This window comes from Bombina bombina, chromosome 2, assembly GCF_027579735.1.
Source record: "Bombina bombina isolate aBomBom1 chromosome 2, aBomBom1.pri, whole genome shotgun sequence".
Taxonomy (NCBI): Eukaryota; Metazoa; Chordata; class Amphibia; order Anura; family Bombinatoridae; genus Bombina; species Bombina bombina.
The window spans coordinates 724361357-724388184 of NC_069500.1; the positions used below are offsets into that span (position 1 = coordinate 724361357).

The 26828-nt window shown below is 33.7% G+C and overlaps 1 protein-coding gene across 1 annotated transcript in view; it reads left to right on the forward strand.

Annotated features, from left to right (window-relative positions):
* CPLX1 (complexin 1) overlaps positions 1–26387 on the forward strand; it is a 262161-nt gene extending 235774 nt beyond the window's left edge. The window contains exon 4 of the mRNA XM_053702737.1: positions 23656–26387. Coding sequence (XP_053558712.1) covers positions 23656–23853 — 198 coding nt within the window. The 3' untranslated portion in view covers positions 23854–26387. The remainder of the gene's footprint in view (positions 1–23655) is intronic.
* Positions 26388–26828: the final 441 nt, after the last annotated feature.

Sequence of the window (26828 nt, forward strand, 5' to 3'; positions counted from 1 at the left end):
TTGGGGGTTGTTTGTATTTTTTTTACAGGTAAAATAGCTGATTTTATTGGGGCAATGCCCCGCAAAAGCCCTTTTAAAGGGCTATTGGTAATTTAGTTTAGGCTAGGTTTTTTTTTATTTTGGGGGGGCTTTTTTATTTTGATAGGGCTATTAGATTAGGTGTAATTAGTTTATATATCTTGTAATGAGTGTGGTATATTTGTGAAGTGTGATTCATAACCGTATACCAGATTAGTATGTATATCAGTGGTTTCTAGGAGATACTGTGACGTTTAGAGGTGTGTCGAGTTAACATCCAATAGGCAATTTGCTGAATCTGTTCAAATAACACCCTCCGAGTATCAGCTGGACATTCCTTGACAAAGGGGCGGAGTCCCTGAAACGCACGTCGGAACCAGCACAGATGCCATCACCTGTACTTACCTGTATTGCTACAGCCACATCGCATGCTGATTTCTTCAAACGGTTAGCCGGATGAACGGAGCGAGATGGGAGTTTCGTAGCAGCAGTCCATTTCCACACTGAAGACTACGTCGGTGACAAGTCTCACGGTAATAATTCACACACTCCAGCATTTAGATGCCACAGGTATAATCGTTTATTACTATTGGTCTGTTGTTGTACCCTGGAGTTACCTGTATCATAAAACCAGGCATCTTGGGCTATCATTTAGTGCTGTGTTACGACACGGATTGGGAGCACAAAGTTTCTATCTGCTATGTCAAAAGTATACCGTGAGTGAATCTAATTCCAAAAGGGTGTGAGGTTGGATCTGCTGTGCGAGTAAACCTCAACTCCATACGGCAACTTTCAATATATGATTGTGGCTACGCATTCGTTAGTAGTATCGGAGGGACACTAAGAAGCACTACATTGCTCTTTTTTTCCACTACATATTACATATTAGAGTAGTGCAAATTGTTATGTGTGATCTCTTCGTGACAAGATAAAGGCATGGATTACAAACACTGTGTTTATTAACACGAACAGCGTGTAGAAGTTCTCTTGACAAGCCCTATACTATCATATCTATAGGACAGTAGATATAAGGGTTAAATATCACAACTTTATTTCTCTTCACAAATTCTGAATTATTGATAAGAACTGGGTTTTTCTTTTCTTACGTTTGCTCACTTTGGATACAATCAATGCAATAAGAACTTGGTTTTGTTGGATACAACTGATACAATATTCGGTTGCTTAAAGATCGAGAACTTTGGTGTTTATTACCCTTGTCTTTTCTTAAAGCAATACTACCGCTGTTTTTTTCTTACAGGTGGAGTGTGTCTTCACTCCCTGGGGACGCCCGGGGGGTGCTACTTTGTGTAAATACCATATTGATGCTTATTATTTTTCCTGATTTTGGATGCTTATGTTTGTAATACAATATTTTTTATTTGGTATTGATGTGTTTGGTGGATGGGGTAGGTGTGGATGCGAGTGAGCTCTCATCTATCTGCTGTCTTCCCTTAGAGAGTGTATATACATTTAATAAATTACTTTGTTTGCTGCATTTCTAAGACTCCTTGGCTGGGATTATTTTTATTATATTAGTATTGAGTCTAGGACCAGACTCCATCCCGTGCCGGAGCACAATATAGCATACAGGTGGTGCGGTCACTCCTTGAGTATTATATCTTGTAATTTGTTTTGTTTTTTGTGTAATTTAGTGGGGTTTTTTTGTAATTTAGGAAATTGTATTTAATTTAGTTAATTGTATTTAATGTAGGTAATTTATTTAATTGAACTGTAAGGTTAGGTGTTAGTGTAAGACAGGTTAGGTTTTATTTTACAGGTAAATTTGTATTTATTTTAGCTAGGTCATTAGTAAATAGTTAATAACTATTTAGTAACTATTCTACCTGGTTAAAATAATTACAAACTTGCCTGTAAAATAAAAATAAACCCTAAGCTAGCTACAATGTAACTATTAGTTATATTGCAGCTAGCTTAGGGTTTATTTTACAGGTAAGTATTTAGTTTTAAATAGGAATTATTTAGCTATTAATAGTAGGTTTTCTTTAGATTTATTTTAATTATATTAAAGTTAGTGGGTGTTAGGGTTAGACTTAGGTTTAGGGGTTAATAACTTTAGTATAGTGGCGGCGACGTTGGGGGCGGCAGATTAGGGGTTAATAAATGTAGGTAGGTGGCGGCGATGTTTGGGGCGGCAGATTAGGGGTTAATAAGTACAATGTAGGTGTCGGCGATGTCTGGGGTGGCAGATTAGGGGTTAATAAGTGTAAGATTAGGGGTGTTTAGACTCAGGGTTTATGTTAGGGTGTTAGGTGTAAACATAAATTTAGTTTCCCCATAGGAATCAATGGGCTGCGTTACGGAGCTTTACACTGCTTTATTGCAGGTGTTAGGCTTTTTTTCAGCCGGCTCTCCCCATCGATGTCTATGGGGAAATCGTGCACGAGCACGTAAAACCAGCTCACTGCTGACTTATGCAGCGCTGGTATTGGAGTGCGGTATGGAGCACAAGTTTGCTCTATGTTCACTTCTTGTCTTTTAACGCCGGGTTTAGGAAAACCTGTAATACCAGCGCTGTAGGAAAGTGAGCGGTGACAATAACGTGCAAGTTAGCACCGCATCCCTCTTAACGCAAAACTCATAACCTAGCCATATGTGTTGTGGGCTTTAAGATTGTATACCATGCTTGCTTAAATCTAAGGGCTGAAATGAATTCTCACTACCCAAAAATAAAAAAAGAGAAAGACTTCTAAGATTATCTTTAGAAGTCAAGGACTGACCAGGCTGCACTTAACATCCCTTGAAAAATACAAAAAAGATTATTTAGACCCATTCCTCTGCAACACATAACACATACAGCTGTAAAATTAATTAAAATCACAGTTCCTGACAGCAAAATTAAACCATATACAAGAAACCAATTGCGTCACGTATTGAACATCTACAAAGACAAGAAGAAAGAGAAGCGCCACATGGCCCAATATTGTCTAATAATAGATGTGTGTGTACAGAGTAAACTCACATTTGTGGAAGCACCTCAAGTAGTGCTATAGCGGCAGTCTGGGATTTCTTACAGTCACCCAGGGGACCAATCTCCGGTATAGGTATGATGTCTAGATTAACGACATAAAAGGACACAGGTGCCTATATGGCCTAGTATTGTCTTGACACAGGTGAGTCAGTATGTTAATGGAAAGGTACTCACATTTGTTGTAGCATCTCCCTTGATGCTATAGAGGCAGGATGGGATCAATATAGTCACCCACCAGACTTGATCAAAGGCCTGCTGGACACAAAGAAAATCCAGGAACCACCAGTAGTTCAGAAAGAGGCCCAGACAGGGGACTCCTCTCACCAGAGGGATATGTAGCAACAGATAGGTGATAGCAAGTGTTCAAATATAAAATAGTTTTATTAAAATAGTAAAAATATCACTTTGAGTATTTGTCTTCCTCCATAAGTTTGCTACATAGTGCATTGGACCTATCAATTCACACACCGTTGTGAATTAAGTATATCTGAGATTGAGCTACCTCTTTACTAGGGCTGCAACAACTAATCGGCAAGATTGATCATAAAAATAGTTGTCAAAGAATCTCATTATCAATTAGGTGGTCAGCGATTAGTTAATTGCACAGCACCAGCTGCTTCAATCCGATGAACTCCTGCACATGGTATTGTGCAAACATTTTTATTTATTTATTTTTTTTCTATCCGATTAATCGGATGATTATTGTCCGATTAATCGGATAGAAAAACGATTAAAAAAATAAATAAATTCAATTTTTTTTGCACAATCTTAGTTGCAGTAGATCATCAGATTAAAGCAGCTGGTACTGTGCAACTGACCAACTAATCGCTGACCACCTAATTGATAATGAGATTTGTTGACAGCTATTTTTATGATCAAACTTACAGATTAGTTGTTGCAGCCCTACTCTTTACCATTGTGTATATATATTTTTTTATTTTGTTTTTCTCTTAGGAGGTATCTATTACAGAGTTTATTTGAGATTGAGCCACATCTTTACCATTGTGTATATATATTTTCTCATTTTGCCTTTCTCTTAGGAGATATTTATTACATCTATCTTGTTGTAATTATCTAAACTGTATAGTCCCTGACCTGTACATCATAATCTTTCTCTTTTGAGGTTTATGTATTCGACATATTATTTATAAGACTTTGCCACTTAGCACTACCCTTTTAGGATTTTAGATGTATCCCCTTTTAGGGCGCCCCTCTTATCTCTTACGTATTGAACATAGCTATGTGAAACTCAGGGGCTCTCAGTGCCACTGCACGCCCCCTTAAAGCTGCATTCTGAATGTATTAACAAACATAATGCTGGCCAGCAGTCCTCAATGCAGATGTCAATGTCCAAATAGGACGAGTAAAAAACAGAGCACTTAGTGATTAAACACGCTCCTTCCACTCCTCAAGTGCACATTTCATTAGCGCATGGACCTCTCTAATACTGTATATATCTAGCTTGGTATGGTTAAGTGACCACATATATTAAAGGATATCCCAGTGTGGCGTTACCCGGATTACCAGTTATAGGACAGACTACATTCAGCGAGACCTCCTCATATACGGTTTCATCTGGTCACATTCCAACTCCTTTATAAAATGCTTTTGGGTCCTATTTCATAGGCTCCACACCAAAAGTCAGGAAAACTCAAATTAGAGGCCGGTTCCAATAGTCCCAGACATGAAGCATTTTTGCCCCTCCTTTTCATTTGGCTGGCTTACGGAACTTTGTCAGATGTGTGTTTCTCATTGCTTAGCCGGATATTTCAACCCAGGTATAGCCTTGCTCCTAGATTATATTTTACATATAGCATCTGCTCCTGTAGTGAAATCAATTGTACCTTCCATTTCATAGGGACCATACTCTGATGATCCTAAATAATGCACATGTTGCTAATCAGAACCGGTTATTTAACATTATTCATCAATACATTTGTATCTATCTTACTCACTATATATATATATATATATGGGGTTGCTTTATTCCTTGTTCAGAGAGGAATTGCCTGGTATTTCGGTGCTGGACTGACCGTAATAGGCGGGATCAGACTGATATACTACAGGAAAGTTCTACTCTGTGAAAAGCATTGCTGGGCTAAAAGAAGTTGCACCCAGGTGCTAAATCGCCATAGAACAGGCTAACAATGGTATTGAGCTGGTTGTTCGTTCCTGTGAGTGCATTTCTCTCTGTGTGTGTATATATATATATATATATATATATATATATATATATATATATATATATATATATATATATAATATATGGCTTTAGTTTAGGAAACAGAAATCAGAGCAACCTTTTTCTAAACAGGAAGTAATTTCAGTATCTAAACCCCTTTTAAAACAATGAGTCAATAAACTCAGTGGGACTTAAAATTAAAAAAAAAATATGAAATTTCCCCAGGTTAATAGATTTATCATACAAGACATTACCATATCCAATAACTTCTCAGTCATTTTGATAAGATAATTTGCATGAATGTTTTTTGTAGCATTGCCATGCAGACTCTCTGTCACATGACACCCTTAGATTCATTGGAGCCAAATGATAGAGCAGTACTCTTGATACAGTAGGATGGTTGCATATTGGAAAACAACTTTACTAATGAACAAAATGTTAATCTAAGGGTAATTGGCTCATGGACCATCTTTGGTGTGTGGGAGTGGACTGCTTGCAGGTGCCAGATAAATATAAAAGGGAACAAAATGTCATATTAGAATAAACAAAACTAGAATCGTAGCAGATTGTTCTGGCAGATTATTTGGATGAGAATCCATTGGAAATTCATTGCTGAAAATGCATTTAATATTAGCTGTCCCTTTTGGAACTACATGTGCTATAATTTGCCCTTTAACCTTTCATACAATCAATGCTCATAAGATCATTCCATCCTTAAATGTAAAAATAAAAATTGAAAAGGTTAAAGGTCTTAAATAAACTTATTTCCTCCCATGTAGGAAACAGCTCTTTTTTTTTAATGGAGTATTCTACAATACAGAAATAAGAAAGCAGATAGGATATCACAGTGAAACACAGTGTAAATCCCCATTGGCATAGACCTCTAGAGTGCATACGAAACCTAAAATATATGAAAATAACCATGCTTAAGGAAAAATTCACACAATACAGAGACAGGAAAATCTATTTTGGGAGTTCAAACATAGGCTCATGTTTTATTAATTTCCTCCAGGTCTAAGTATGGAATTTATGTTTCTATATATCATTTAGAAACTTTTTTAACACTTCCATCACTTACTTGTTTGCTGTAATTCTTTATTTTATTATACCGGAAACATGAGATGCACTTTTACTGGTCTTTTCATATCACCTAACTGAAAGAGTCTACAGCGCTAACCAAAATATTCATATTACATCATTACAGTACATTGTGGAGTAAATGTATTAAATGTCGAGTAGGCATACGCTGTTGCCATTTTTAATTGCACAAGCATTTCTAGTTAAATGCTTGTGCAATGCCGCCCCTTGCTCACTGGTGGCCAATTGGTCACTAGCAGGGGCTGTCAATCATCCGGATTGGATCGGGATGATTTCAATTTGCCACCTAAAAGATGGCGGACAGGTTAAGGAGCAGTCTTATGAGAAGCAGCTTCTTAACTTCTGTTTCAGTTGAGCCTGAAACTATGGGACTCAGAAGCAGCGTCTGCTGCTTCATTATTGGAGTCCTTTGTGTATAAAGCTGATTTGTAATTCTTATACTATAGTTCTAGATGTTTATTTTCTGTTCCTGATCTTTTTAATTGTAGGACATTTTCAGTTAGCAACAAAGGGGATTCTTTTGCATTATTTTTGTTATGGTTTTTACAGGTTTTTACAGAGCTGAACTACCATTTACTTCACTGACTAAAACATTGCCATATGTTTTCTTCTTAAATATTAGGCAATTGTGAGGGGATTTATATGAAATGTGACTTTGTTTTTGTTTTTTAAATATTAGCACTCGTTTACGCTAGCATCTCTCAAGTTGAATCAATATTTATTTTTAAGCTCATATTACAAGTGCGCTTTAACATGTGGGTGTAGGATAGCACTGATGCTCTAAAATCACTGATATAACAGACTTCGACGGAGCGCTGAAAAACTCACGCTGGCCACTAAACCAAAGCAGCACTAAGCCAAGTTTGTCACTTACTAAGCTATGATTCTCTGTTGAACTATAAGTTTAAATCGCTGCATATACATACTTGTACATATATATATATATATATATATATATATATATATATATATATATCACACACATAATATATAAATATATGTCCAAACTGCTTGGGACCTGAAAAGATTTGGATTTTTAAATAATTTGGATTTTGGAATATTTGCATCTGTACAATAAACAGCTTGGAGAGGGGATGGAACTAAGTGTAAACAACAATATCTTATGTCATTTAGGCAATATTTACATGTCATAACACAACTTATAAAAGGTAGTTTTATATTATTTTTAATACTTTTGCATACACAGTACCATCAGAAAGATAGTACGGTACTGTAATCATAAAGGTAATATTTGTTGTTTTAAATAAATATAGACTATTATTTGCATCTTAGAACACAAAAACCAAACCAGCGACACAGGTATAGAAGATTGTGACTTATAGGCAGGGGAAAAAAAAATATTAAAGGATTACTAACTTTTGATTTTCCCATGCAAAACGAAACATACTAATACAATTACAATGATCACACAAATCTAATGTACCTTATTATGTGCAGAAATGAAGCTCCCTTTATTACTAAAATAACGTTTTATTTTTCCCCCATGACATCACGTCATCCAGCCCTCAAATGTGGGCCGTCTAAGGGATAACATAATTGCCAATGGGACAGCGATTATTTGCATGTACAGGGAGTGCAGAATTATTAGGCAAATGAGTATTTTGACCACATCATCCTCTTTATGCATGTTGTCTTACTCCAAGCTGTATAGGCTTGAAAGCCTACTACCAATTAAGCATATTAGGTGATGTGCATCTCTGTAATGAGAAGGGGTGTGGTCTAATGACATCAACACCCTATATCAGGTGTGCATAATTATTAGGCAACTTCCTTTCCTTTGGCAAAATGGGTCAAAAGAAGGACTTGACAGGCTCAGAAAAGTCAAAAATAGTGAGATATCTTGCAGAGGGATACAGCACTCTTAAAATTGCAAATCTTCTGAAGCGTGATCATCGAACAATCAAGCGTTTCATTCAAAATAGTCAACAGGGTCGCAAGAAGCGTGTGGAAAAACCAAGGCACAAAATAACTGCCCATGAACTGAGAAAAGTCAAGCGTGCAGCTGCCAAGATTCCACTTGCCACCAGTTTGGCCATATTTCAGAGCTGCAACATCACTGGAGTGCCCAAAAGCGCAAGGTGTGCAATACTCAGAGACATGGCCAAGGTAAGAAAGGCTGAAAGACGACCATCACTGAACAAGACACACAAGCTGAAACGTCAAGACTGGGCCAAGAAATATCTCAAAACTGATTTTTCTAAGGTTTTATGGACTGATGAAATGAGAGTGAGTCTTGATGGGCCAGATGGATGGGCCCGTGGCTGGATTGGTAAAGGGCAGAGAGCTCCAGTCCGACTCAGACGCCAGCAAGGTGGAGGTGGAGTACTGGTTTGGGCTGGTATCATCAAAGATGAGCTTGTGGGGCCTTTTCGGGTTGAGGATGGAGTCAAGCTCAACTCCCAGTCCTACTGCCAGTTTCTGGAAGACACCTTCTTCAAGCAGTGGTACAGTAAGAAGTCTGCATCCTTCAAGAAAAACATGATTTTCATGCAGGACAATGCTCCATCACACGCGTCCAAGTACTCCACAGCGTGGCTGGCAAGAAAGGGTATAAAAGAAGAAAATCTAATGACATGGCCTCCTTGTTCACCTGATCTGAACCCCATTGAGAACCTGTGGTCCATCATCAAATGTGAGATTTACAAGGAGGGAAAACAGTACACCTCTCTGAACAGTGTCTGGGAGGCTGTGGTTGCTGCTGCATGCAATGTTGATGGTGAACAGATCAAAACACTGACAGAATCCATGGATGGCAGGATTTGTTTTTGTTTTGTTTTTGAATGTCAGAAATGTATATTTGTGAATGTTGAGATGTTATATTGGTTTCACTGGTAAAAATAAATAATTGAAATGGGTATATATTTGTTTTTTGTTAAGTTGCCTAATAATTATGCACAGTAATAGTCACCTGCACACACAGATATCCCCCTAAAATAGCTATAACTAAAAACAAACTAAAAACTACTTCCAAAACTATTCAGCTTTGATATTAATGAGTTTTTTGGGTTCATTGAGAACATGGTTGTTGTTCAATAATAAAATTAATCCTCAAAAATACAACTTGCCTAATAATTCTGCACTCCCTGTAATTACAATATAATTGCATCAGTCTACGCATGCACATTTGTCTTTGCTTACTATCGCATGCGCATATTGCGGCACAGAAGCCGACATGACCGAGAGGGAAATAAAAATAATGTATGCAATGATGTTGTGCTAACTCGTGCATGCACATAGCGTCAAAGAATCGCCATCTTCGAACTGGAGTTGTCACCCAGGATTAGAAATCAGTAACGGCGAGAAAATCAGTGGGTTTGGAAAAATGTAATATTTCAAAGACTAATATGTAATAAACGATAAATATTTACAACATGATCAGCATTGAAACTCTTTTGATTGACAGGTATACTATTGAAATATAACAAATCTATTTTTGACTACAGTGTCCCTTTAATTAAAAAGTTGGTATTTCAGAAAAAGTTTGGATTTGGGAATTTGTACCTATATATATATATATATATATATATATATATATATATTGGCATGTGAAATATTAGTATTTCACATCGGGTTAGCGCACTTGAGAAAATGCAAAAGGTTGATGCGACTTGTTGGGTGTTAGGTTTCCTTCCACTTTTCACGCTCTATTGAAATCTATGGGGGAATACATTAACGATGTCATGATATTCCAAGTTCGGCTTTTTGTGCGGGTAAGGTTGGTGCTCGTGTGAAAACTTTTTACTTTCAACTTGCAAAAAGCTTACTTCTAGCAGAGTTAAAGTGTAAGCGAGAGCGATTAATAGCGATCCACTCATAATCTAGTCCTTAAAAGGGTGTTCATGCTGCAGGGTTTAAACATTTTAATTCAAACCTGCAATTCAACATTTTAGGGAATCAATACCACTCATAGGACAAATTGATTTTCATACCATTTAGTTTTTACACCATTTAGTTAACAGATTAGGATGTCCATCACAGTACTTTACAAAAATGTATCTAATGATTTTCATCAGAAAATCACCATTAAAGTGATGGTTAAGTTGCGCTATTATAAATTTGACCGTTAGTTTTCTTTTGTAAAATAAATATTAGTTTCATTCATGATTTGCATAGGTTTGTATTCAATCAAAGTTATTACCTTTTTAAAGTTTGATTTATAGCGTCACTGTCACATATTCCACCCGACTCTGTGTAAAAAAAAATTCTTATGACATTTGCTTAGTTATCCACTTGAAATCCAGGCTGTTAGGTGACCAGGACTCTATGTAACCTGCCCCCTTCATCAATAGTGAATGTGCGATTAATTTTACTTTCATTTTACCGGGAGAGAGCCTCAAGTCGTGACGTAGGGAGCGGGTGGGGCCGCTCTCTACAATAATCAGATCTCTGATCATGAAGTCACAGATAGGAGGAGCGAGGCAAGCAAAATAATGTACAACATTGCGATATTGTCTTTAAATTAAAATATAAAATAAAAAAATTAGAGACTATGCTCATAGACGGGCTTTGTATGCAATGAAAGAAAGCGTCTCAACTTTACATTCTATGGGGATTTTTGTAGAAAAATCATTAAAGTTCTTCTAAAGGATTTTTATCGACCCCATGGTTTGAAAACATTAATATAAATTAAGTGATACCTGTACCAATATATAGTAAATACAAGTAATTTGGTTTTATATACTATTATTTATATCATTATTATTATTATTAATATTAATAATAAAAATAATAAATGAAGGAACTTAACATTTTTTTTATACATTTATTCTGCTGTTTCTTCACTAAATGTTGGCTAAATCCAACTGTGAATGTTCTTTTTTATAGGATTTGTAATTAACCACCACTTACAGCATGAATTGTTAGGACTCATAAAAGTACAGTATTGCTGAATTGTTTATACATCATTTGCCAGTATGTAAAGTTCATATATTGGGATAATTTTAAGTGAACAGACGATAATTTATATAAATTTAAAGGGATAGGAAAGTCACAATTAAACTTGCATGATTCACATAGAGCATGTCATTTTAAGACACTTAAATTCACTTCTATTTTCAAATGTGCTTCGTTCTCTTAGTATCCCTCATTAAAAAATGAATATGCACATATCATACACTAGTGGGAGCTGCTGCTAATTGGTGCCTGCACACATTTGTCTCTTGTGATTGGCTAAATAGATATTTTCAGCTTCCTGTCAGTAGTGCAATGCTGTCCCTTCAGCAATGGATAACAAAAGAATAAAGAAAATTTGTTAATATAATTAAATTGAAAAGTTGTTTAAATTGTATGTTCTAGCTGAATAATAAAAGAAAATGTTGGGGTTTACTATCCCTTTAAGATGTTATCTAGGTCATTTATTTTCTAAAATAAAGTTTATGTACCATTTTATCAGTTTTCATTATTATGGTATTTTCTTTTTCTGAGGTAGAACCAACTTTCTACCTAAATGAAAATACATATTTATCTGCTCTCACCTTTCATAGTCCGCAAGGTTACTTCAGGGCATTAATTGGTATCAGCTAGTAAGTTGCTGCGGGAATGGTGCCTTGATTATACAAGTGGCCTCCCACCGGTAGATTTACTACTGAAGTGTTAGAGTACACATAGAGCAATGTAAAATGTTGCTGTAATTTAAATGGTTGCAATTAAAAATGCTGCAATTTAAAAATTCATGGGTATTATTTTTTTTTCTGAACCCTAAAACGTAACCCTAACCTTAAAGGGACAGTCTAGGCCAAAATAAACTTTCATGATTCAGATAGAGCATGTCATTTTAAACAATTTTCCAATTTACTTTTATCACCAATTTTGCTTTGTTCTTTTGGTATTCTTAGTTGAAAGCTTAACCTAGGAGGTTCATATGCTAATTTCTTAGACCTTGAAGCCCACCTCTTTCAGATTGCATTTTAACAGTTTTTCACCACTAGAGGGTGTTAGTTCACGTATTTCATATAGATAACACTGTGCTTGTGCATGTGAAGTAATCTGGGAGCAGGCACTGATTGGCTAGACTGCAAGTCTGTCAAAAGAACTGAAAAAAGGGGCAGTTTGCAGAGGCTTAGATACAAGATAATCACAGAGGTTAAAAGTTTATTATTATAACTGTGTTGGTTATGCAAAACTGGGAAATTGGTAATAAAGGGATTATCTATTTTTTAAAACAATAAAAATTCTGGTGTAGACTGTCCCTTTAAATATAACATAACTATAGTTTCATTTTGACATTTAGAATACTTTTAAATGTAACCATTTTAATTCTTGACATTTTAATTGCTATGTTTCAGTCAGATAAATCACAAGTAGAGCAGTAAGCTGCTGTCAATTTTATGAAGCTGTCTCTTTTTAAAGCAGAAATCAAAGTTTGATCAATGTCACTCAAGATGTCTGAATGAAAAATGTTGACTACTAGTATTTATTTTAACCCAGTGAATACAAGATACTTTACTTTCTGCCCACTTAAAGGGACACTAATGTCAAAATTAAACTTTCATGATTCAGATCAAGATTGCAATTTTAAGAGACTTTCTAATTTGCTTCTGTTATTCAATTTTGCACAGTATTGTTATATGTAAACTTCCTGAGGCACTGACTCCTACTGAGCACAAGTTCACAGTGTATACTTATACTAGCCTATGATAGGCTGATGTCTGTCACATGATACAGGGGCCGAAAAATAAGGGAAAATGAATTTGGCATAAAAAAAATCTACTGATTCTTTGAAATTCAGAGTAAGTGTTATTGTATTGTCATTTTATTATGTACTTGTTAATTATGCACTTCTACTGTATTTAATAGTCTTTTAAAAGCTGTATTAATTAATCATATCAAGGATAGATGAACATATTAGAATGAGACATGAACATCTAGCTATCCATCTAAATTAATATAAACTCTAGCAATTATAAATAAATCTCTCTATAATATTTTAAGCTATTTACATGAGAAAATGCATATTTGAATTGGGAGAAATAAGAGAAAGTTTATACAAATCTGCAGAGAAAACAATTTAGATAGAGAATACATTTTACAAAAGCCTGCCCAATTTACATATGTAAATAAATTGACCCTTTCTCTTGATCTACTTTGGTAAACCCCTTTTTCATAGAAAACATATTGATAGGCTCAGAAGCATGACTATTTGTTGAGCTCTGTGGGCTCCATTTATTATATTGGGGGTGGACAAAGTCCCCAGTTAGGGAACCTGTCTGATTACATTAGGTGCAAGCAAGCACAGAACCCTCTGCCCAAATGTATCATTACAGAAGCAAATACTTATGCAGCTCCACACCTGATCTCATGCAGCAGATCACTCCAGAGCAGAAACTTTCAATTATAAATCAGACCTGGATTATTTAGCAGAAGCAGTGGATTTATATTTGCTGCTTCTTAAAGGGACAGTATACTGTACAATTTTCTTCACAATTATCAATTTTACCTGCTGGAGTATAATACATTGTTTACAAGTTCCTTTACCTTTATTTTATCATTTAAAAACATTACTTTTGCTGGTTGTATTCCCACCTATACCCCCAAAATATCAATACTATATTGATATTAGTACTAAAATTATAATTTTCAATTGCACTTGCGTTTGTGGAATCAGACCGAGATAAGATAATGAGTTCATTGTGTATATAGAGAAAAAAAAGTAACAATGTCTGATCTCCTTGCAAGCTCAGCCCATTTGTATAGGTCTATGATGAAACTATAGCAGAGGGTGCAAAATATGTCAGATTATTGCAATTGCATCAGAGTTGTTTATTTTAATATGGTTCAATAAAAGTATATTTTTTATTTTTTACAGTAATAGTGCAACTTTTCCTTTTTCCTTTGTGGTGTGTTGAATAAGCAGATTATCTCCATTATCTTCTCTTGCACCCCATAGTTTTTCTGTGGTAGAGCCCATGTTTATTGGCCATGCATCCTGTGCAGACTCACGGCGTAGTAGGAACCCTTGTGAACTGCTGCTGCAACGTATTATCACTATGCATTGTAGCCAAGATTCAGGGGACATATGTTTCTTTTGCAAAAAAACTAGAAAAATTAAAGATTAAAATGTGCAATTCCTAAATTTGTGTTGTCACTCAAATGAGAAAAAGCAGAGAAAAGTCTCTTTCTAATACTCTCTAAATACAAATTCAGAACTAAGAACCCCACCTCCAAAAAATGGGTCCCTTGGTAAGGAGTTGCTTTCTTTTTCTAGTCATGCTTGCATGTATCATCTCATTTTCTTGCTGTTTTTTTTTAATGACATTAAGTGATTAGTTGTCAAGAAAACAAGAGAATGGATCCCCCATTTATGCAAAAACACATTTAATCTGTGTAAAACAGATTGCTAATGTAAGATAAATACCATATGACTATTATATCCTACCAATTCAATATGTAATAAAGCTTTTTCTTTTCCATATTCATGGCAGTACTGAAATTCTTACTCTGCTGGAAGAGTGGTCACGTGTTTACACCTTCCTCAAGGAATACAAGAAATACTCAGACACTTTTTAAATGTAACTTATGGGCACTACTCAATATAACGGTTACTAGTTGCCATGATATTGTATTCCCTCAGGAATAATATAGATCAATAAAGTCTCTTTCTCTGTGTCATGCGCACTATAACCTGAAGAGCATGATGCAGTTGTCAATAAACTTTAAATGAGCAGTGCTTTTATATCAGGAATGGAACTACCTAAGCTCCAGGATGTTGGTGCCTAGTATGAAGGCATAACTGCCTGTAATAGACACTACCATAGATAAGAATGTACACAGATACTGTATAAAACCTTTCAAAAACTTACTTAGAAGCTGCCAGTTTAGCACTGCTTATAAGGGTTAGGCTGGGACACCCAGTGACAATTTTATGAAAACACTCAGATGGGCTATATAAATAGATCACCTGCAAAATATTTATGCAAAGAAAAATCTTGTGTACAATGTCCATTTAAGGTGTTGAAATAGGAGAACAGATTTGAAGATAGCTGCAGACAGATTAGAAACAAACAATAGCATTGTTAGTAGTTTCCATGTTCTAGTTTTGTCCAGCATTGTAATATCTCTTTAACATAGACCAAATTGTATAAGTAATGAGACAGCAACCTCTTTAGTGAGCGCACGTAAGACAGGGACTCTGCAACAATCCCTTAAATCCAAAGTAATAAGAAAATGTCCACAACGCTTCTTTGCTTATTCAATATTCTTTATTGGTCACTCAGACATCCCAAATAATAAGCGACGTTTCGGGTAACAACCCTTACTCATGCTTACATAGACCAGGTTAATGTGCATAAGAATATTAAGTAATAGATTTTTGGATATATAAGAATACTCATAATGTAAACCCAGCTTTATAATGACAAAATATTAATTATGCATAAAGCTTGGTTTGTTTCCACCAAACTTTATTTAAATTTAATATTCATACGTGCTAGTCATTGCTTTAGTGGCGTTAAATATTAAACATAGATCTTTGCTTCTAAGCATAACAAAATCTAAGTTTACATGTGAAATTCAAATTTGCTATTGAGAATAATATTTGAATATTCTTATGCTAATTCAACACTTTTTTATTGGGGCCACTGCAGTGGTGAATAATATATTTGTGCAAAACACATTTTTATTTTATTTTTTCACTTGAGACTATATTGATGTAGGGCCTTATAATGTAAAGCTCTTTTTACAGACAAGATGATATAAGGAGTCTCGTCAGTATGGCAAGGTCCCTCAAATAACTTTAGAATGTAAATTTTAGCTTGATCTTGATATACATGGTTGCTGGACATGAAGTAGAGGTCTAAAACAATTTTCCCTTCCCAGTCAAACACCTTGCCAGATGCATACAACTAGAGATAAATATAGGGTAGACCGTAGATCTCCAATTAAGGGTTTCATTTAATCTATGATAAGGCACACTGAACTTACATTTAGCATATACTATAATGCTGACAGTGGCATTTTAGTATTCAACATGTCAATAGCACTAATTACTACTATATTAAAACAGTGCCTCTTTGTTTCCGATGTTTTCCGTGTTTATTAATGACTATTCAAGCAAATTTGATATGCACAAATGTAGTATAAAATTAAAGTTATAATCTGTCAAAGTACAAAATGGCAATAGTTTGGACATATGGAGTTTCATGTAATTAATATATAACCATTTAGTTATGATATAGGCTAAGTAAAAAGAAAAATCCTGGTTGAGTAGAGCTGTCTTTTTCTGTATCTCTAAGCACTAAGTTTTCCAAGGTATATTTATTAATTGGTGTCAAAGGGTGATGATATCTCATACATTTAACAAGACTTTTGTGACCCAAGCATTTCTTCAAGTTACAATCAATAATGCCATCAATCTCTGTTTATATATAGTGCTTAGGACAGAAGTTAAAGGGACACTAAACCCAAAAAAATGATTTCATAATTCAAGTAAAGAATACAATTTTAAACAACATTCCAATTTACTTCTATTATCTAATTTGCATCATTATTTAGCTATCCTTTGTTGAAGAAATAGCGATGCACATGGGTAAGCCAATCATACGAGGCATTTATGTACAGCAACCAATCAGAAGCTACTGAGCCTATCTAGATATTCTTTTCAGAACAGTATATCAAGAGAATGAAGCAAATTAGATAATAGAAGTAAATTAGAAAGTTGTTAAAAATTGCATGCTCTTTCTAAATCATAAAAGAAAATTTTTGGGTTTCATGTCCCTTTAATTTGCTTTAATCCATAGTATTGGTTAACTAAAACCATATTTCACCATAAAAAGAAAGAAGGCCCCTGTCTAATCATCCTTCCTTTATTTAAGAGAAAGATTCCAATTTGGGATTTGTAGTTGGAGACATTTTTTACATATTTAGATATTGCTATATTTAATTATTTATTTTATTTCCTTCTGTACAAACTACTTGTGAATCTATTGCAAAAAAAGATTATCTGTAATGTGAAACTCCACAATTATTTCTTCCAATTGAGACCTCTTGGGAACAAAGTTTCCAATTATCTAATTCACTGAGCATTCTTTTTAAGCAGTAGTTTTGTGTAATATCATCTCTACCAATGGTTGGTATTTGTCCTTGACCTATTGGGTCACTTCTTCAACATAAGCAGGCCCACAAGAGCATTTCATTTTAATGTATAAAATAATAGGTGGCACAAATGAATTGCTGTTACTGAATATGTCCAATTGTAATATATATATATATATATATATATATATATATATATATATATATATATATATACTATATACAGTGTATATATATATATATATATATATATATATATACGTAATCCAATGTTATTAGAGTTGTTCATATATGATGTCTATAAAATGTGATTATCTTTGCATTTTTTCCGTTCTGATATTTATGTAAGATATAAGTATGTTACTTAAAACTATGAAACACAAGATGTATGTATATGTTTATCTCAAACAAATATTTATTACTATACACTTGGGTATATACCCGTTGGATAATATATCAATGGAAATTAAAACAGATAAAAATATAGAACATACTGAAAAAATAAAACAGACACCAGTGTCTTACCTATGCATATCTAATGCTAAGTACCTAAAAAAATAAACAGATTAAAAATATAATGGTGATACTAATAATCACACTGATATACAATGTATCAATCCTAGAAATAAATATCACCAGTGGGATATGTCCAGGCTTGGTAAGTGAGGTAACCGCAAATTATAATCCAATCTTATGGACTGATGGGCGTATCTGAAAACCAGTCTTATTGTGATGGTACCAAATATCCTTAAAGGTATATGTATAGAACTGATTGTCGCTATATTAGCGTGTCAATAATTGAAAAAAGGAAATAAGTTCAAAAAGTTTCCAAGTGGTAAAACACATGTGATTTACGTGAATCTTCAGCCAGATAGTACCTTAAGCGGATAGGTTGTAATACCGCTCTCCTTGCTGTCGGTTCATATACCGTTCAACAGTGCACTGTTGTCAAGATCTTCTCTTGTCCTGTGGGTGAACTGGATGATTCTCAAATTACCTTGTTGGACCACTGGAATTATTACTTTCAAGTTACCAGACGGTTTCTTCATCCTTTCTATGTCACAAGGGCTCAATCTTTGTTCTCCTCCTGTGTCAGAGATAGATTCTTCACACGTCCTGAGTGAGCGTATGTTTGCATGCTCTGTATATCGGGTATGTAGCCTTCTCCCCTTCTGTTAGACCAGCAATCAGCTGGTTTAATTATCAGGTTCTACGCATTTCAGCTTTTCTTTTGAGAAAGGCTGTAAGCCGAAACGCGTAGAACCTGATAATCATAATAGTATAATTTTGACTTTCATGTTTTTTAAACTTCTTTGATAATAATGGCAACAAAGTGAGCATGGATATTACTTCTGCATTTCTATTTGTGCAAGGGATATGAAACCTGAAAATATTATTTTGTGATTCAGACAGAGCATACAATTTTAAAAAGTTTTCAATTTACTTTGATTATAAAATTTGCTTTGTTGCCATTGTATTTTTAGTTGCAGAGATACCTAGGTAGACAACTGGAGCACTACATGACATAAAATAGTGCTGCCATCTAGTGCTTTTGCAAATGGACAGCATTCTCTCAAAACCGCTGCCATATAGTGTTCCAGAAATAGGCCTAATCATACATCTCTACTTTTCAACAAAAGATATCAAGAGAACAATGACAAATTAATAATAGAAGTAAATTAGAAAGATGTTTAAAATCACATGCTCTATCTGAATCATGAAAGAAAGATGTGGGGTTTTCATATCCCTTTAAGCATGTTGAGGCAGCATTTTTCCAACAATCAGAACACAAAATAAAAATAAAAAAATAGGTGAAAGCAGAAATATAAAAGTGAGGTAGATCTTACTTTAGTTGAAAAGCGTTATCAACATTTTTTTTATATCTTTCCAAGATATTTTTTTTAGGTAAATATTATAATATTTATCAATTGAAATAGCATACACTACAACGTTACCATACAACATTGAGTTTTATATATATATATATATATATATATATATATATATATATATATATATATATATATATATATATATATATGCAGAAGTTTGCCTGGTTGGATGTACCCAAGAGAAGAAATTACATTAAAACATTACTGCAGCATTTGTGCACAGTTGATTGATATGATTCTAAAATACTGTTGATTGATGCAATTCTAAAACATGCATTTTAGTGCATCAACTATTCAAAAGCATGGGATGCATTATTTATTCCTGCTTAAATGAATATTGTAGTAAATTTGCTGCTTATTGCATACCTGCCTGTTTTGAACAATTGTTTTCCTGCTATGTTACTGTTTTGCAGACAAATCAAATAATTATAAAACTAATAAATCTGTTCTCTTTTAACTGATGCACTAAATTTTAAATAGTCTGGAATATAACTCAAATGTAACTGTTGCAAGGGTCAAACTGTATGATTGGAATTTTAGCATGACCAAGATATCTGAATTGAAACTAAATACTATTTTATAGAGTTAAGCACACACCATTTTTAAGTGCAGTTGTCCATATGATTCTGCAAATCTGTAGTTAGATTTATCAGTAAAGATGAAAGGGTTTGCCCTGTTTCTGTACTTTTAAGATAGATAGAGAGATAGAGAGAGAGGGATAGAGAGAGATATAGATAGATAGATAGAGAGAGAGAGAGAGAGAGAGAGAGAGAGAGATAGAGATAGATAGATAGATAGATAGATAGATAGATAGATAGAGATAGAGAGATAGATAGATACAGACAGACAGACAGATAGATAGATAGATAGATAGATGATGGATGATAGATAGATGACAGAAAATGTACATAGAAATTGTAGACAGAGACATAACTAGACATACAGAGAACGATATAGAGACAGAGGGGCATATTTATCTAAAGACCGCTGCTCCATAACCTGTCTGCCTGCTCTGAGGAGGCGGACAGAACTCGCAAGAAATCAACCCGATCCAATACGATCTGGTTGATTGACACCCCCTGCAAGCAAAATTGGTGATACAAGTAAATTGGAAAGTTGTTTAAAATGTTTAAAATGTTTAAAATTACATGCCCTATTTAAATCATGAAAGTTTTTTTTGGACTTGTCCCTTTAACATTATCATATATATATATATATATATATATATATATATATATATATATATATATATATATATATATATATATATATATATATAAATAAAAATTATTTTTTTGTGAAGAACATTGGAATTTAAAATATGCATAAGGCACTTTAGGTTTCACGCTATAGGTCTAACATGGTGTCTGGTTAGCACACATCAAGAATTAGTGTACTCCTGTTGGGTTTAAAAACTGACAGGAGCACACTAATTCTTCATCTGCACTAACCTGACATGAGTAAGGTGTGTTATGTGTTTATCAAATATAAAATATTGAAAAATATTAATAATTAATGTAAATAATTAATATAGATAAACTATTCTAAAAAATTGAAAGAATACTTGAAGCGTGGTACACATATTTTACATTCCTATGTTCTTCACATATAATTTTTTTTAATTTTTGTTAAGTATATATTTATATATATATATATATATATATATATATATATATATATATATATACATGCATTTTATATCTATATAACGTTAATTTAAAATATATATCTATACCTATATATCTATAGGAATAAATATATAGGCATATATATCTATTTTTAGTAAAAACAACATTTTCCTGTATGTAAAGAACATTGGAATTATTAAATATAAATAATTACTGTCGGGTTAGCACGCGAACAATAAGTGTTAGGTTTTGTTCTTCTTCGCTCTCCATTGAAGTTTATGGGGAGAATAAGTTAGTGCGATCGAGATAGCCGAAGTTCTTTTATTTAGAACGCTAACTCATGCGCGCAAAAATATTTCTTCAATCAATGTTAACGCTCGAGCGAAAGCACTAAATAGTGCACCACTTGTAATCTGGCTCTTCATTTGTCACAAAAGCTTTCCCACTCCAGTCATAGGTTAAGAAAGAAAAGAAAGACAAATAATGATAGACATTGAATAATTGCCAGTGAGAACTTTACTTGATCAAAATCAATAACCTTCTGCAAATCCACTTATAAAATGTCTGGACTGATTGTGAAGCAGTTTACTAATTTGTGATGTATTTTCTGTTTAGGTTTTAGAAAATGCTTTGTATAAACATCTCACTACATATAATTTATTTTAGATCACGTGTGTTTAATTAAAATAATGTGACGTTTGGTATTACAGCACATGTGTTTCTGCACAAAGATAATCTCTATAATTTACTTTTATACTGATTATATGATTTAGCATTCTAGTGTGAATTTCATTAGATTACATTCATTAGGAAATTGTAGACAGAATTTTAAAATCTTAGCAATGTTAATACTGATAAAATATGAGGGGAAATTGTAAAGATGTTATTGTATAGTTTCCAGGCCCATTGAAATATAACAATATCATTATATGGCTGATGGGTATTTTTAAATGTAGCATTCAAACAAATAACCACATACAGAAATAGACAAACTATACATAAGGGAACAATATTAATTAATTTATAAAACTAAACATAGACATGAAGAAATGCTAGTAAAATAATTTGCCACATGGTCCTGAACCAAATATTTGAAATGTTAGTTTATTTTGGTTTCATCTTTTTGAGGCTAAAGGGACATGAAACCCATTTTATTTTCTGTCAGGATTCAGACAGAACATACAATTTTAAACAACCTTCCAATTTACAAATCTAGTTCATTCCCTTGATATCCTTTGCAGAAGGAGCAGCATTGCACTACTGAGAGCTAGCTGAACACATCTAGTCAGCCCATCACAAGAAACAAATGTGTGCAGGCAAGAATACCTAGCTAGCTCCCACTGGTGTATTATATTATTTTATTGTTATTATACTTTATTTATATAGAGACAAAATATTCCACCACACTGACCATTGGGTACAAAAAGATAAAAGTACAACGATGATACAATATTTTTAAGAGACAGGACAAAATGTATCAAACAAATACAGGAGGAATTGAGAGCTCTATTCCCATTTCCCGGATAGTGGTGCACCAACAGTGACAGAAACGTCAGAAACTGGAGTAGAGTTAGAGTGGGGAATAGAAGGAGCTCAGTCTTGAACATGCTAATATTAAGGTGGAGAGAACCATCCAGGAAGACATCCCAGATAAGCAGTCGTTGATATGTAAAAGGACAGAGGGAGAGAGAGCAGAGTTGGAGAGGTAGATCTGAGTATCATTAGAGTAGAGGTGATATTCAGTGAAATATCAATAGAGTAGAGTAGAGGACCCAGGACAGAGCCTTAAGGTACTTTAACAGATAGATGCGGTGAAGAGGAGGAATCGCCAGCAAATGAGACAGAAAAGGACCTGTTAGAGAGATAAGAGTGAATCCAAGAGAGGGCAGTGTCACAGAGACAAAGAGAGCTGAGAGTCTGTAGTAGGAGGGGGTGGCCAATGGTGTCAAATGCAGCAGAGGATATCTACATGTTCCATTTCAACAATGGATACCAAGAGAACAAAGTACATTTGAAAATTGAAGTGAATTTAATAAGGTGTCTTAAAATGACCTGCTCTATCTGAATCATGCAAGTTAATTCACAATACAAATGTCTGCATGTCAAATTATTTACATAATGGAGGGTGATGAAGGCATTCATGTCACCACAACCTTTTTAAATCTATAATTTGTATTTCAACATGTTCCCATTACCATTTCAGTATTAAATGTAGCTTCTGCATGCATTTACTTTCAAACGTGTGTATATGTATTGCTATTATAAAAAAAATGACCCAGTTCCTGTGTACATTTTTAAAATGCTTGTTCACTGACCTGAAAAAAGGTTCCTGTGGAGGGAAGGGTGTATATAGGTAGAATCAGGAGAACCAATGCATTACTTGAACATAGCTATTGGTTGGTGACTATGCAGATGCCTCTTGTTATTTGCTCACTAGGAATGTGCATTGCTGCTCTGGAGCTGACTTTAACTATGTGTTCAAACACTGGTACTAAACATATAGTTATATGCAAGCAATAGTGCATTTCCTTTTGTGCTTTAAAGTCCCTTTAATATTAAATAATCATGTTTATTTTGCTTCCTTTTAATAATGGAACTGCAATTAAGTCTGCAATATTATTGTTTAAGAAGTAGATCATTGTTACTTCAGCTTTTTAGATAAGAATATGTTCACTTCTTTCTTATTTTTTTAAGTAATAGGAAAATTAACTTTCTAGTTGTATTTGAAACAACAAAAAAGAAATATTATTTATTGACTACATTAAACGTATAGGCTAAAATGATTTTTTTTTTTTTCAGTATGGCATAAAGAAGAAAGAAGAAAAAGAGGCAGAGGCACAAGCTGCAATGGAGGCGACAGCAGAAGGCAGTTTGACACGTCCGAAGAAGGCTATACCTGCTGGCTGTGGGGATGAAGACGAGGACGAGGAAGAAAGCATTCTAGACACAGTTATTAAATATCTACCGGGTCCTCTTCAAGATATGTTCAAGAAATAAGAGAAGCAAAATAGTAGACTGTCAGACTGTTTTAATTTAAAACAGCAAAGCAATGGTTTTCCCATTTTATGGTGGGAAAGTGAAGTATTGCCACATGCTACCCTCCCTCCCGTCTCTTTGCTCACTATAGTCCCTCACTTTCTTTTCTTCTTCCCTTTTGTACATAGTCACATACAGTAGACACCTCTAAATGGATGTCAAGGTTATGAGCTGCAGTCTACGCAATTTTATTATAAGCCATAGTACAATATATGTAAAATCTGGCAGTTGTATACGCAGAAACACACGTTGAAATCACCTTACGAATAATGTTGTCAACTTGAGATTATTTTCCTTTTTCTTTTTTTGGGTTATTTGTATATAATCTGGTAATTATTGGCAACAGGATTTGCTTCTGGCAAATAAACTGAAATAAAAATATCTTACCATCATGTAAACTGGCATATATTTGTGATTACATGTCCATCTTAAGGGAACATTCAGAAAATGAACCATGTGGAACTCTCCTTTATCCAAGACTTCATAGTGAACTGTAGAATTGCCTCTGTACTTTAAGTGGCACTATATTTATTCCAAGAGCTAATTAATGTTTTATCCATGGCACATGCACTTGGTTCAAGAAACAATCTTAAATCAATTCATAGAAATTGGTATTTCAATGTTAGAATGATTTCAAAATATTTGATTAAAATGAGGTGTATCTATTAAATCAGATTTATTTAATACTGCTACTAATATTAATAACACTATTACTACTACTAATGCAAATATTAGTATTATAATACAACTGGCATTTGATTTATTTAAATTCAAATAATGAATTTAGGTGTAACCACTTAAATTAAATAGGTGCAATGGTCAAGCTACTTACATTGTTTTTTAATTTAATTTTATATATATATATATATATATATATATATATATATATATATATATATATATATATATAAAAGAAAAAGAGGTATAGAATATATATATATATATATATATATATAAACACTGTATATTTTCGACTGCACTTCTCTAAAGTACCTGTCTTTTTTTAATATGTGACAAAGACATAAGCAAAACTGAAACTAAGTAAATAACTTCTGTTATTTTAAACCAATGCATTCAATTCTCAGTGAACCAAGAAATCTTATTCAACACAGAAGTGCTACTGACATTTTTTTCACGGTTCACAAAATGTTTAGATTGCCAATTTACAATCAATATTGAAACTGAGGGTATGTAGCTTTCAACACATGGACCATAAGGAGTAAATCTTAGCAAGAAGAGTAAAATAAAAAAAAATACACTCATGTAATAAAATATGTGGACATTTTTATATTTCACTTAACAGGTAAATGTGTTAAATAAACCCCAAAATATAATAATCTACTTAAATCTATGGACAACATGTTTTGTCATCGCATTGCATATGATAAGAATCTTGTAACGTCTGTTGAACTTTTGTGAGTAAAGTGCTTAACACACTCTGTTTTATACAGTTAATGCAGTTTTTTCTAAAAGCACATAAAACAACAGTTTAATGAACAAAAATCAACAAACAACACAATTATGAGAACATTGGAATAAGCTTCTTTGTATTTTATAATCTCAGATTTTTTATTTATTTATTTTACCAAATGTAACATGAGGCTTTAAAACAACCAAAGAGAAGCCTGGTTCATTTGTCCTATTCTGGATATCTCTGTCATCATTCATAGCTTTGTGTCCATAAAATGTGTTTAATCTCAGGTAATTGAGGTAGTCTTTTTGTATTTTTTTTAATTAGGAAGGGGATGCATTCAATTGAACAAGATCTAAAGTTCTGCCATTGTCAGAGTGCATGAAGTACAAACCTTTTTATTTCACAGAAATTGTTGTCCTCTGGTTTTTAGAGAGTGAAATGATTAATTGTGAATTTGATTTTCATGAACTTACATCTACCTTTAGAGAAAGCCATATAAAATCAGACTGCAATATTAATTTTGAATGCTACTACATGTTAAGAGACTAGCTCATGTATTTATTTGCACTGGAGTTTCTTAGTCTACGTTTACTGTATGTTAGTTTAGTGTTTTTCCCTTCTGTGTCAAACTAAAACATATCAATGCTGCTGTTTATGTCTTCTTTAATGAGCTTACTAATATAACGTTGTGTACTGTTGCAAATTTGATGTTGTGAACTAAATGTAATGTCTTACGTGAATGCTATGTTAGTATGTGTTTCCTCTCTGTTATTTGTGCACAGAGTTAGCAAAATGTTTGAGTAACCGTCTTACAAATGTTTTCATACATGGAAGCTAAACAGCTCAGCCATAATTTTGTGACTAGCCGAATCATTTTTGCTATTTAAATGCTCATATCAAATGCATGCTGTGATCTTCTAACCAAACCACAGGAAGACGTAGAGACTCTGTGAATGTAAACGTCATCTGTAATTTGCTTGCTATTCTCCATTGCATGATACCAGTTAATAAATAATTGTTATTCAAAATGGAATCACAGCCAATAAAAATAAAGTGATTTCATATTTTGTTTCTTCTACAAGGTTTTCAATTTCTTTCTTCCTCTTGAACAGTTGACCATAAATAAAGTTGTTGAAGTAATAATGGATAAAATATTAAAATGGGAAAATTAATAGTTTGATGGTTAATAATTTATTCCAGCTTTGTGATGGAATAAGTAAGATGTTATTAATGACATCGAGACAAATCGTTTGTTGTTGCCTTTATTTACTAAACACTTCACCAGAACAATGCACAATCTATATCAACAAACACGTAGTGGAATATTCCAGAAAAGCCCTAATTATAAATTACAGGTGACAATAAAGAAAAACAAACAATAGAATTTTGAAAGAACATCCTTTTAACTAATAAGCGAGTTACTTTTACTTTCCTGTAACCATGCCAAATCCTCTATATTGTGACTAAAATAATAACTTCAGTAGAACAGATAGCTGCAAAAAGTTATGTAAGCAGTAGAGGA